The sequence below is a fragment of the Suricata suricatta genome, chromosome 9 (assembly GCF_006229205.1).
Source record: "Suricata suricatta isolate VVHF042 chromosome 9, meerkat_22Aug2017_6uvM2_HiC, whole genome shotgun sequence".
Classification (NCBI taxonomy): domain Eukaryota; kingdom Metazoa; phylum Chordata; class Mammalia; order Carnivora; family Herpestidae; genus Suricata; species Suricata suricatta.
In genome coordinates, this window is record NC_043708.1 from 139,654,264 (window position 1) to 139,667,721 (window position 13,458).

At 53.4% G+C, this 13,458-nt stretch overlaps 1 protein-coding gene across 4 annotated transcripts in view; it reads right to left on the minus strand.

Annotated features, from left to right (window-relative positions):
• The window catches only part of ACSBG1 (acyl-CoA synthetase bubblegum family member 1), a 39,428-nt gene extending 27,016 nt beyond the window's left edge, over positions 1 to 12,412 (minus strand). For 2 of the 4 annotated variants that reach the window (XM_029950199.1, XM_029950197.1), the window contains exon 1: positions 12,189 to 12,410. In XM_029950199.1, coding sequence (XP_029806059.1) covers positions 12,189 to 12,250 — 62 coding nt within the window. In that variant the 5' untranslated portion in view covers positions 12,251 to 12,410. Of the gene's footprint in view, positions 1 to 12,188 lie in introns of all 4 variants that reach the window. The other 2 variants (XM_029950200.1, XM_029950198.1) reach the window with 2 other exon arrangements.
• Between the last annotated feature and the right edge of the window lie 1,046 nt (positions 12,413 to 13,458).

The window sequence follows — 13,458 nt, forward strand, 5'->3', positions numbered from 1 at the left end:
GGCAGGCAGCTCTCACCCCTGCTCTGCCTTTTCAGATGAGGACGCTGAGTACTTTGCTCCGGGAGTTTTGGTTAGCGGGGTCAAGCTCCGGCTGCGGGCAGGTGGGTTTCAGAGTTTATGGTCTCTCTCTCTCTTTCTCTCTTTTTGACAGAGAGACGACAGAGAGACAGAACACAAGCAGAGGAGGGGCCGACAGAGGAGACACAGAATCTGAAGCAGGTTCCAGGCTCTGAGCTGTCAGCACAGAGCCCGTCGCGGGGCTTGAACTTGTGACTCCGTCAGAGTTTATGCTCCTAGCCAACAGCCTGTACCTGAGAGGCCAGGCCTCCGGGTGATGGGAGTGGGACAAACACCCGGGACCCGCAGAGGGTGGGCGCCCAGAGTCCTGTTTCAGTCATTCATCATCAGACCCGTTCATTACATCCCTTCCTCAACTAATTATTTTGAAAATGTTTGTACGTAAGGATGGTGTATGTATTAAATCATAATTAAACCATTTTCTTATGTTGTATCGATGACAGATACAGATTACTGCCAACTAGTATTTTTGATTGTTGTCGGGAGGGAGGTATGAAGCTTGGAGTTGACATAATTTGAACCCAAAGCAGAGATTTCTAGAAAATTGCCACTCCCACTACTTGTCATTTTATTTAAAGTGCCACACGTGTGACTTGGGGCACACCCCTTCCCTGCGGGGGCTTCCGGTGCCCCATCTGTAACCTGAAGGGGCGGGAGGGATGCTCTCGAAGCCCCAGCTCTGATGACAGCTTCCTCTGGGGAGAGGGGAGGCTCCTCCTCAGGCTCCGGACCGGCTCCCTCGGCCGAGGGACGTGGTGGTGTCGCGGGGAGTGAAGCTCGAGGCCCACCCGACGGGGCGTCGTGCCCCACAGCGTGTGGCCGCCGGCTCCTGGACTTGGTCCCGGACATAGAGGGGCACACTGTCTCAAGAGGAGGGTGAAGAGAGGGCACGAATGTGGTCCGTGTCCACACACGGGGTCTGAACGAGGGGCTGTGCCAGGAAGGCGCAGGGCAGCGGGAGGCTGGTCTTTAGGGGGATATCATTTCACTTTGTTGAAGTTTTTAAAAAATGTTTATTTATTTTCTCAGAGGTGGGGCAGAGAGAGAGAGAGAGAGAGAGAATCCCAAGCAGGCTCCATCCTCATTATGGAGCCTGATGTGGGACTTGATCCCACAACCTCAAGATCGTGACCTTAGCCAAAACCAAGAGCTGGATGCTTACCCGGCTGAGCCCCCCAGGTGCCCCCATTTCACTTTAAGAGCAGACTAACATCTACAGAGCCCTTAGCATATGCCAGGTGCCTCTTCAACTGCTTTACATGTATTAAATCATTTAATTACACCAATCATCCCGTAAAGTAGGTGCTGAGTTAAAAGCCCCCCTTATAGGGAGATATGGAAGCACAGAGATGAAGTGCTTTGCTCAGGGTAAGCCAGTGATTGGAAGAGTTGGGGTTCAAAGCCAGATAGTCTGACTGCAGATCTTAAACTCTGAGGTCCCGTCTGAACCGCCTACACTTGGGTGAGTTCCTGTCGGGCTCCTGACACCTCCGGACGCAGCTCAGCGACAGCAACAAGGAATTTCTCAGGAGCAGCTGACTCAAAGTCAGAGCACTGTGGCTGAGACACTTGTTTAATGCACATGGTATCTAAATGCTTTCAATCAATGTACTCCTGATCACCACAATATCCAACATATGACCAAAAAATGACCAGATATCAGAAAAAGCAAGAAATGTGAGCCAAAATCAAGAAGAAAAGCAGTCAATAGAAACAAAGTCAGATATAATGCAGATGGTGGAATAAACATGCTAAGACTTTCAAACGTTCCTAACACGTGTTTGATAATTTAAAGAAAACTGTAGACATAATCCATGAGCAGCGGAGGGCTTCCACATGAAAACAGAAACTATAAGAAAAGTACAGTCTCTGAAATGAAAAAACTACCAGATGAGTTCAATAAACAGCAGATTTGAAACTATTAAACAATTTTTTGTGACCTTGAAGACAGAATAATAGAAATTTCTCAATCAAAAGAATAGAAAGGAAACAGATTTTTAAAGTTAAACATGACAAACCATTGTTGGAAAAAAAGAATTAAGATCTGAACAAACGCTAAGGCATCTCAAGGTCAGGAGACTTACTGTTGTGGACATGACGACCCCCCCAGCCGAAGCTGATCTACAGGTCAACGTAACCTCCATCAAACTCAGCCGACTCGCCTCAGAAATTAACAAGCTAGTCTAAAGTTTACATGAAAATTCAAAAGACCCAGAATGTCCAAAACAGTGTTGGAAAAGAACAAAGTTGGATTGATTTCAAAACGTAGGACACACGTCAAGTAATTAAAACGGTGCCCTGCTGGCGTAAGAATAAACGTATGGATAAAGGTGACAGAGTTCAGGCTCCAGAACTCGACTCCACATTTAGTCAGTTGGTTTTCACGAGGGCGCCAAGGCCATTCACTGAGGCAAAGAACAGTCTCTTCAACAAATGGTTTTGGGGCAACCCAATGTCCACATGCAAGAGAGTGAAATCGGCCCACATCATGCACACAGGGACTTAGCTCACAATGCGTCAAAGGCTTCAGCGTAAGAGCTAAAACTTTAAAACCATTAGAAGAAAACAGAAGCCTCTGGGGCCTCGAGTTAGGCAGAGATAGGCCCTCAAGGGCACAGGAAAAAGAGGAAAACAGGTAACTTGGACTCCATCAAAAGTAAGCCTTTTGTGCTTCAAAGGACACCAGAAATGAGGCAAAAAGAAAACCCACAGCATGGGAGAGAATATCTGCAAATTATGTATCCGATAAGAGAATCACATACGAAGAACATTGACAACTCAATGATAAAACGACAAGTCACCTGATTAAACCAGGGCAAAGGGTCCCACCAGACGTTTCTGCGAGGAAGCTGCACAAATGGACCATGGGCACATTAGGTGACGCTCAGCAGGGTCAGCTGTCAGGATATGCAAACTCAAACCCCTGGGACACCGTCACCCCCGGGATGGCTGTAATCAAACAGGCGGATAATAACAGGTGCCAGGCAGGTGTGAGAGACCAGAGCCCTCACACACGGCTGCTGCGGGATGAGAGGCAGAGCCACCGCTTTGGAGAACAGTCCGGCAGATCCTCAAGGTAACACAAGTCACCTCTTGACCCAGCGATCCCAGCCCTGCGTAGGGACCCAAGAGAAGTGAAAACGTGGCCCGACAGAGACTTGTACGTAAGTGTGCATGGCACTGTCATTCACGATCGCCCGGACGGGAAAGCACACCCGTGCCGTCTGGTGGGCGGGCAGGATGGCGGCGCGCGGCGCATCTGCGCCCTGGACCACACGGCCACCCGAGGGAGGAGGCGCTGGCCCGCGGCGCACCGTGGCCGCGCCATGAAAATGGGCTCAGTGAACAAGCCATTCACAGTGGATGGCAAATCACACGAGTTCACGGAACTGAAAAGGCCAGAAGAAAAAAAATCTCTAGAGACAAAAAGTAGATCCATGATCTCCTAGGGGCGTGGGCTTGAGGGGAAATGGGCAGTAACTGCTAATAGGGTTTCCTTGGGGAGGCCGACTGTGGACTGTTGAATTTTTGAGCTGAAACAGGTGCACTGCAGGCAGACGGATTCCATCTCCATGAAGCTGTTACATTAAAAGAAAGAGCAAAGCCTGGTGACCTGCGAGACAGAATCAAATGGCTCAGCGTGCATTTAATCGGAGTCCCTGAGAAAGAGAGAGAGAGTGGGGCCAAAAACAGTTAGAAAAAATAACGTTGAATTTTTTCCCCCAAATTTGGGGAAAACCCAGCCCACAAATTATAGGCGAAATCTAGAAATTGTACGTGATGGCTGAGCCTAATCTGCATTAAATACCATAAAGTAAACCCACACTTAAATCCATGCCAGTGACGCTGCTGAAAATCAATGTTTTAAAAGAAACCAAGGCGGGTGGAGGGAAGCACGCCCCCCCCAGGACCCCGAGGTGGCCACGGTGGCTGACTCTCCGTGGGGAGAAAGGGTCCTGGAAGGCGGTGGAGACGCTCAAGTACTGCAGCAAAGGGCCACCCTGGTAAAAGTGGCTTTCGGAACACAGATGAGTGATGACCTTTCCTCTGAACGGCGCCCGGATCTCTGCAGGGCCTCTCCCCCTCCCGACGCGGGGCTGTGTCCTCAGAGACTCCATGTAGCGGCAGTGACGCTCTGTGGCCTCCAAGGCTGGATCCCACAAGGTGAGACCGTTTCGCCTGACTCTCAGGACACATGCTTTTTGGGTCCCTGACCCACCACGTCACACGTCTGGCTGCCTTAAAGCCACCAGGAAGGAGACAACGTGAAGGCACCACGTAGAAATACAGAGAGAGGGGCCGCCTGGGTGGCTCAGTCAGTTGAGCCTCTGACTTCAGCTCAGGTCAGATGTCACGTTCGTGGGTTCGAGCCCCGCGTCAGGCTCTGTGCTGACAGCTAGCTCAGAGCCTGGAGCCTGCTTCCGGTTCTGTGTCTCCTCTCTCTGCCCCTCCCCTCTCATGCTCTGTCTCTCTATCAAAAATAAATAAAAACATTAAAAAAAGAGCTCACTTTAAAAAAAATACAGAGAGAGAACGGGGAGCCCAGCTTCTAAATCCCAAATCCCGAGTCTCCCCACATCAGGCACCTGCCACACACACAAGCGAAGCAGACGTCAGGAGGGCCCCAGGCCCAACCGCCCGCTGCTGGGTCGGGAGCCGGCCTGCCCGCAGAGAGGTCCGCTGGCCGGACTAACGTGTCTGGCCAGCAACCAGTGTGGTGAATGGCGAACTATCCCCCCAAAATATCCACATCGTATTCTCCGGAGCCTGGGAATATTACCTGAGACTACCCCCACCCCACCACTAACACATAAAAAAATGAGACTTTTGCTTGTGTGATTAAATTAAGGACCTTAAGACCGGGAGGGTGACCTGGATTCTTCGGTTGGGCCCTCCCCGCAATCCCATGTGCCCTCGCAGGAGGCAGGCAGAGGCAGACACACGCACAGGAGAGGGGGGATCACAGAGGCAGCGACAGGAGTGCGGCAGCCACGGTGCAGGGTGGACTCGGGGCGATGGGACAGGCGAGGGATGGATTCTCCCCGAGGGCCTTGCTGACACCTTTGACTTGAGCCCAGGGAGCGTGTGGCCTCCAGATCCTTGAGAGAAGAAGCACCTGCTGTCTTAAGCCACCAGGTTTGTGGTGATGTGTCACGGTGGCCACGGGAAGCTGGTACAGCCAGAAGGGAGCTCCAAAGCAAGTCCTCCAGTTCCGATGACTGCCACCAGGCTGACACTTGACTGCAGCCTCCAGAGACCCTGAGCCAGAATGACTCGGCTAAGGCGCCCGTGAATTATTGACCCATGAGAAATAATAAATGATCGTTCTCAGTTTGAGGCCCTGCACTTTTGAGTGATTTCCTAAAGCAGAGGCTGGTTAGGACACTTCCACTGCAGGAAATGCTACGGGAATTGCACCAGAAGGAAACGCGAATCTACAGAAAGGAATGGCGATCACTGGAAATGCCAACCATACTAGGAGCAGACGAGAATGTTCCCTCTTACGACCCCTATTCACTGTGATACTGGAGGTGCGGGCCAGGCAATAAGGCAAGAAGAATTGAAAGGCAAAATGGGAACGAAGAAGTAGATCTATCCTTATGAATAGATACCAAAACTGTGCAAATACAAAATCTTAGGGGACGGGTCTCCAAAAAAAGTTACTAGAATAAAGACTTTGTTAAGATCACAGGATACAAAGTCAGTAATTTTTAAAAAATCAATTGTATTACTAGATACCAAACAACAAATGTTAGAAAATTAACTGTAAAATATATTTACATAGCATCAAAACCCACACAGTTCTTAGAAACACATCTAAGAAAAGATGTGTAAGACGTCCACAATGGAAACTGTAAATCGCAGATGAGAGAAATCAAATATCTAAATAAATGAAAATACGACTATGTTCATGGATCCGAAGCTTCTCCCTGACTTGAAGAACAGAGTTTGCTCACTCCTGGTCAAAATTCCAAGTCTGACGAGACGATTGTAAATGCTGCATGGAAACACAAAGGGGTGTGTGTGCGAGTCAACTTGTGTCACCTAACCAGTGTCCCCAGAAGCAGCTGCTGTGGGTCAGGACCCCGGCTGCGGTCTGGCCAGTGCCTGCGGCTCAGAGGCCTCACGGAGCTGCACGCCGCCAGCCAGGTTTAGTCTCATCCGCGGGCCCAGCCCGGGAGGCCCTGCCTCCAAGCTCACGCGTGTGGCTGCTGGTGGGGACTCAGGTCCTGGCTGGTTGTTGGCCCGAGGTCTCCCTCGGCTCTTGCGACACGGGCCTCAGACACAGACAACCGGGAAATTCGGGCACAGCAATCAGAGTGAAAGCGTGGCCTTTTTGCAACCAAGCCTCTGAAGTGAATCCCGTGACTTCTGTAATACTTGACTTGCTGGCAAAGAGCTACTGGTCAGCCCGCTCCCAGGGCAGGGGGTCCCACAGAACCCACGAGGCAGGAGGCCCTCCACATCTTAGAGGCTGCCCAGGGCCCCGGGCACAGCCCACACAGGCCTGCAGATGAGAACCAAGGTGGCACTGCCTGACCTCAGGACTTGGGACGCAGCCATGACCAAGAAGACAGTCTGGCATTGACATCGAGAGAGAAAGCTGACCCAGTGGAGGAAAATGCAGAAATAGGACCACACATATACAGTCAGTTGGTTTCTTTTTTTACAAAGGAGTCTTGGCAATCTCATAGTGAAAAAAAATTATTTTCAACAAGTGGCACCTGAATAAATATGTGGAAAAATATTAATATGAGGTGGACCATGCAGCTAAATGTAAAAGCTAAAATTATAATGTGTCTAGAACGCATAATACAGTATCTTCATCCGGGGCACCTGAGGGGTTCAGTCCGTGAAGCGTCTGACTTTGGCTCAGGTCATGATCTCGCGGTTTGTGAGTTCAGGCCCGGCATCAGGCTCTGTGCGGACAGGTCGGAGCCTGAAGCTGCTTCGGATTCTGTGTCTCCCTCTCTCTCTGCCCCTCCCCTGCTCACACTTGGTCTCTCTCTCTCTCTCAAGAATAAGTAAATATTTTTAAAAATGTTTTAAAGTATTTTTATGACCTTGGTATAGGCAGATTTCTTGGAGAGGACCCAGTATCAGTAACCATTAAAGAAAAAAGCAGATAAACTGGATTTTGTAAAATAAAAGATGTTTGTTCATCAAAGCACCATTAAGAAAGTGAAGATAACCTTACCTACAAACTGGGAGGAAATATTTGCAACACGTAGATCTTCTTTTTTAAAGATTTGATTTATTTTTTTAATGTTTATTTATTTTTGAGAGAGAGACAGAGTGCAAGCCAGGGAGGGACAGAGAAAGGGAGACACAGAATCTGAAGCAGGCTCCAGGCTCTGAGCTGTCAGCACAGAGCCCGACGCGGGGCTCAAACCCACGAACTGTGAGATCATGACCTGAGCGGAAGTCAGATGCTTAACCGACTGAGCCCCCCAGGCGCCCCTGCAATACGTATGTTTAATGAGGGACTGATGTCCATAATATCTGAGGAACCTCTACGAACAATAACAAAAGGACTAAGAACCCAATTACAAAATGGGCTAAAGACTTGAATAGACACTTCACCAAAGAATATAGAGAAACGGCCAGTAAGCACTTGAAAATACGGTCAACATCATTATCAGGAAAATTAAAATCGAAACCACAATGAGCGCCCATGGCTCGCCCACTGGAACGGCTACAATGAAACAGAACAACCATACCAGCCCTGACAAGGGTGTAGGGCTGCAGAGAACACTAGTGAGCACAGCACACCCGTGTGGGAAAACTTCCGGGGACTTCTTCAGACACTCCCCAGGCTTTGACCCGGCAATGGTAACTCTAGGGATTTATCCAAGAAAGTGAAATATGCACGTACGCAAAGCTCTCTACACAAGCCTCATTCATCAAGTCCCCAAACTAGAGATGACCTGATGCCCTCAGCAGACTGAGGCCCTCAGCGGCACGGGTGAATCTCACGGACGTTACAAGCCAGAGAAGCCGGACGCACCAGCATCGCTGTGCGGTCCCCGTTACAAGATGCTCAGGAACAGAGCAGTGCAAAAGGGGGCAAGGGCTGCCTGCAAGGGAGAAAAGAAGGTTCTGGGCTGATGAAATGTCTGTATTTCTACCGCATTGTTATTACAGGAGCGCATGCTTTTTGTCAAAAGTCATCAAATTCTACTCATCTCTGTACATGGCACTATATAAAAAATCTGCTTCCATTAATAAAAAAACAAAACACACAACTAGTAGATTCTGCAGATGTAAAGTTGTATGCTTCTCGGGGCTGGGGTCCGAGCTAGGTCCTGGACACAACCTTGTTTCCAAAGCACCTTCCCAGACCGTAAGCGTCCCTCACAAGCCCCCTTGCAAGGAGCCAGGGCCGTCTGGGAGGAGGGACTAGAGCCACGACCCAGGGTGACATCGGGCTTTCTCCTGGCACTTTATCCCTAGATGAAGCCATGGCTGTTGCAGGGACAAAGAGGTAAGTAGTGAGTTCCTCATCCCTGTAGGTATTCAAGCCGAGGGTAGGTCGATCATATGTGAATGTTGTGACAGAGAGGGTTAGACTCAGTGACCTAAAAAACCCCTCTGGCCTGAGAGTGTCATTCAGGGGCTTGCCTGGGGACAGAGTGAGTCAGCTTTGGGCCCAGCGTCCTGACTCTAGGCCAGCTTCGGCTCTGCTGTCCCCAGCCAACAACTCGGCATTCCTGCAAGGAACCGGGGCTGGCCTGGGCTGACCTGAATCCTGAAGGAGTCCTGATCCGTATTTGGATGTCTGGGACCAGGAACGCTGACTCCCCAGGGATGCCCTGCCCTTTGTCCGGGGACTCCCGCCACCAGCCTTCCCCTGGGACTTATACCCCCAAGTTCCCTGCCCTGTGCCCACTGGCCTTTCAGACTCTCAACCACTACGAGTCCCTTCCCACCCCAGGGCCTCTGCATATGCTGTGCCTTTTCCTAAAAATCTCTTCCCCATCACCTCCCATCATCTATTAGGTCTCAGCCTAAGTGTGGCTTGCTCTATAGAAGCCTTCCTCAACCCCCAAGACTAGGGTGGACAGCTATCGTATTCTGTCCATAATTTTTAAAAAATTACCAACATTTTAAAGGTTTTTTTGTTGTGATAAAATATATCTAACAAACGTTTGCCCTTATAGCCATTTTAAAGTATACAGTTTGGTGGCATCGATCACATTCCCTTCTTTTCCTTAATTTCTCGGTGGCACCAATCGCACCACGATTTACCAGCTCACCGGTCTCCCCTGCAGGCATGCCGCCTCCTCGGGTCAGAAGCTCGCCTTGTTTTCTACGCTTTTCTCCGGCGCTTAGCGCAGTGCTGGACAGATTCAACAGCAAGTAATTGTGAATAAACGTATGCGTATTTATGGTAGTAAAGATACCAAAGTATAAACCAGGAGCTGCCGCAGCTGTGTTTCGTACGACGGGAGGGGGTGGGGGAGGAGGAGGGAAGAACCCGAAGGCACCGGGTATTCCGTGTTCTTAAAAATGCCTGGATCCTTCCCAGAGCATTTGCATTTCGACCACTTGCTCCTCCTAGGCTTGCATCCCCCAGAGATGGGGAGCTCACCCCTTGTCATCTTTGGAAAGCTGAGAGAACAGTCTCCTTCTGGCCTCGCAGTAGCTCCTGTGCCCACTCCACGTCCCCGGCCCCGAGGGGCCTCCTCTCTGCACCGAGTCTTCGGGTGGACGGTGCTGGGAGAGGCAGCTGGGAGCCCAGGGAATGTGTGGTCCGTTCACCACCCTTCCTTGGGCCAGACCCGACCTTCCAGGCTCCCGCCTCCAGCCTCCAGCCCACAAGGGGTGCCTCTCTGTTTCTTCCTCTGGCCCTGTCCGCCCCCAGTCTGGCCACACCGGTCTGTCCAGACCTGGAAGTTAGGCTGGCCCCTGCCGGACCGGTCTGATGGCACCTGTACCTCCTCCACACCCACACCCTCAGCCCTCATGGTGCCCCTGCCCGTCACCCGGGGAATCTACAACCTTCACCTAGAAGGACGGGCCCCTTTCTCCAGTTCCTGTGAAGGCCTCCTCTAAGCTGGGCTTCTCCGGGCTCAGGGAGACTCTAGCAGGGGCTCTGGACATGTGGTGGTGCCCCTGACGGATGGCATGGCCCACGCTGCAGCCTCGAAGGGCACGGACCGCCCCGGCTACAGCCCAGCAGGTCCTACCTCTCTGGTCCTGGCCTGACTCCTTCCCTCCAGACACTGCCCATGCCGCTCCAGCCCGGTGGCTGGTTTGGCACAGAAGGGAATTCACGGGGGTCAGGCCGCTGTGCAAACTTCCTCTGGCCCCCAGTTTCTGCCTCCCCTGCGACCTCCGGCCTTTCCTCTACAGCCCTGGGAAGAGGGTGGGAAGAGAATGTCCCTCCCTGGCTGTTGGAGGGACGCAGGCCTGCCGTGCTCGGGGCCATGGCTACAAGCCAGGACCGACGGGCCAGCCTGCGGCAGCGGCCTTCGCACTGGGCCAGTGGGGGGAGAGCGGAGGGGAGCTTCATGGCAGCCGGGACGGCCCTTGACTTTGGATCGTGGCACAAAGGTTCAGGGTCCTCTCAGGTACCCAACGAGCCTGATGGAGCAGGAATATCTTCCCTGGCTGACAGATGGGGAAACTGAGGCTCAGAGAGGCCATCCTGCCCGGGGGGAGAGCAGGTCCAGAGCAGAACTGGATGGGAATGGCAGGCATGAGCCCGGCACATCCTAGGGCTGCTGGGAGAGTTCCGGCCTTGCCAGGATGTTGGTCACGCCTGGGAGGGTGGCCCTGCCTCTGGAAGTGGCCACCACACACACCAGCTAACGGCGAACCGTCTTCTGCAAGGTCAGCGGGGCTCTGGTGTTCTGTCCTCACTTGCACAGAGGGTGACAGGAGGCTCAGAGAAGACCGGCAGCTTACCCAGAGCCCCAGGCAAGAGGGCAGAGGGGCTGGCCCTCCAACTCTGGGTCTCCAGCCCCCTTTTCCCCGATGGGGACTCTGCCCCCTTTGACGGCCTCCATTTTGTGCTGTCTGCAAAGCTGGCTCAGGCTGTGTGGGCCCTGGTGCCCGGCCCTGATCCAGAACCTGTCTCTGGGTAAAGAAGGACTGGCTGGCTTGCCTCAAGAGACTGGTGGCCTTCTGTGTGTTGTGGCCCGTGTCCAGGGAGAGGCTGGACCCCATGCCCTTGAGGCCCTGTAGGCAAGAAATCCCTGCTTCTGAAGACTCAGTTCCCGGCCCTTGGAGGGGCCTCTGTGCCTGAGACCCCTTAGCATTCATTCCTCCCTTGCTCATGCCCCCTCCCCATTGGAACAGCGGCCTCCATGGGCTCAGAGTTGGCAATGGCCCTGGTCTTCCCGTCCCACACTCTAGGCTCCGGACCTCCCCCATCCCGGAACCCCCGGACTTCCATCACATCCCTGCCCAGTCGTCCCCTCCTCCTGCCGGTCTGTCCTCTCTTTTCCCAGTGTTGTGACTTCTTGGTCACACATGGCCTGGAGCCAGCACCCCCAGTTAGAAGTGTCTCTCCTTGCCTCTTGGCTGGCACCCCTCCTGGGCACCGATCATGATGTCTGGACTCTGGGGGTGTCTGCCATCTTCTGCCTCTGGGCTGGGTCCCCTTCTCAGGATCCCCTGCTACTTGTATGCCTGGGTCAGAGAAGACGCCAGCAAATGTCTGACTGATTGAACCTGCTTCCTCTGAGTCACAGATTGGTAGAACATACCCAGCGGAAGGGCTTTGGGGATGCTGAGGCCCAGAGAAGGACAGGGACAAGGTCACACAGACAGCTACAGCTGGGCCCTCTGGCTCTCCCTTCCTTGTCTATTATCGACTCCACGGGCCAGAGGCCCCCGTGTTCTTACGGACTGAGCGATCCTTCCCCCATCCAGCGGCAGCCTCTCGCTCAAGCCCCTGGGGGGAAGCTCACTTTCCGGTTGAGCCCCTGTTGGCCATTCAGGGGAGCGGACACAGCAGCAGCTCCAACGACTCTCGACCTGGCCAGTGCTCATTCCAGAGATCATCCAGACCCTTCCCTCCATTTCCCAGATGAGGAAACTGAGGCTTGGGCAGCAGAGCTGCTTGCCCCGACCCCAGACACGGGACCTGACTGCCGGCTCACCTGGCTGCCGGGCTTTCCCGGGGGGCCCGGCTCGCCTGCGGGTTGTCTCCACTGTCTGGCATGGGGGGTCCTCGGGGCAGCCGTGTCCAGCTTCAGAGCTGCGTGGCATCAGCGGCGGGCACCTGCGTCCCCTGGGCAAGAGGCCGGCCTTGAGCGGGCAGTGGGGGCGGCCCTGGTGGGAGGCGGAGACTCGGCCACTCGAGGCCGGTTTCCTCTCTATTTTTAGAAGCTCAGAACTCCTCACAGCAGTGAAGTTGCTCAGAAGGAAAACTTTCCCTTTTCCGAGGTTTTGTTTCACTGGAGGCGAGGGGACTCTCAATGAAGCCAGTGTTCTTTTTGATGCAAATCCGCTCTGGCTCTCCCAGGGAGACTGGCCAATGGGCTCTGGGCCTCCTCCGGGCCCCTAGACACGTCCTCCCTGTTAACCAGCCACCCCAGAGCGTGAGGAGACCTCAGCGCCAGAGTCCCCGGGCCCCCGCGGCGCAGGCCCAAGAGCCCACGTCCTGCAGCCTCACCGTCCGCCCAGGGAGGGGTCTTACCTCCGGCCCACCGCCCACAAGGAGCCCAGTCTGGGGGAAGGAGGGACATTCTCAACCTTGACAACTGTCCTGTCCTACAGGCATCTGCTCCGAAGCAGACATGACAGTGACCGTGCAGGGACCCTGTCCCCTCAGCTAAAGGAGAGAAGGGTGTCACTGGGGGTGTACAGGGAGCCATGGACAGATGGATGTGGGGCAGGAGGACAGAGGGCTTTCCCCGAATACCAGACACCCCCCTCCCCAACTGCGTATTGGTTTCTGAAGGCGGTGGGAACAGAGCACCGCAGAACAGGGGTCTCAACACACAGGAGTGTGAGGTCTGGGCGACAGCGGGGCCAGGCTCTCCCCCGGGGCCAAGACGAGCATCTTTCTTCTCTTCCAGCTGCTGGGGGTCTGTTCTGAATGAAAGTCATACACGACAGTCACGCTTGCAGGTGCCAGCCCCACCCCCTCTGCTGTGTCTGCTGTGACTTTCTTCCCAGTGTCTGTGTCCCTCCTTCTCTCCTCTTACAAGGACAGCAGTCATTAGACCAAGGGCCACCCCATCCTAGATGTCATCTTAATTGATCACATCTGCAGAAACTCTACTTACAAGTAAGCTCACATCCCGAGGCTCTGCGTAGGCATGAGTTCTGGGCATGGGTTGAACCCGGCATAAACTATACACAGGGGTGCTGGCGGGGTTCCTGCCAGGTGTTCCCAGAGGGTCAGCTGGGCCACCGGGAATGCCG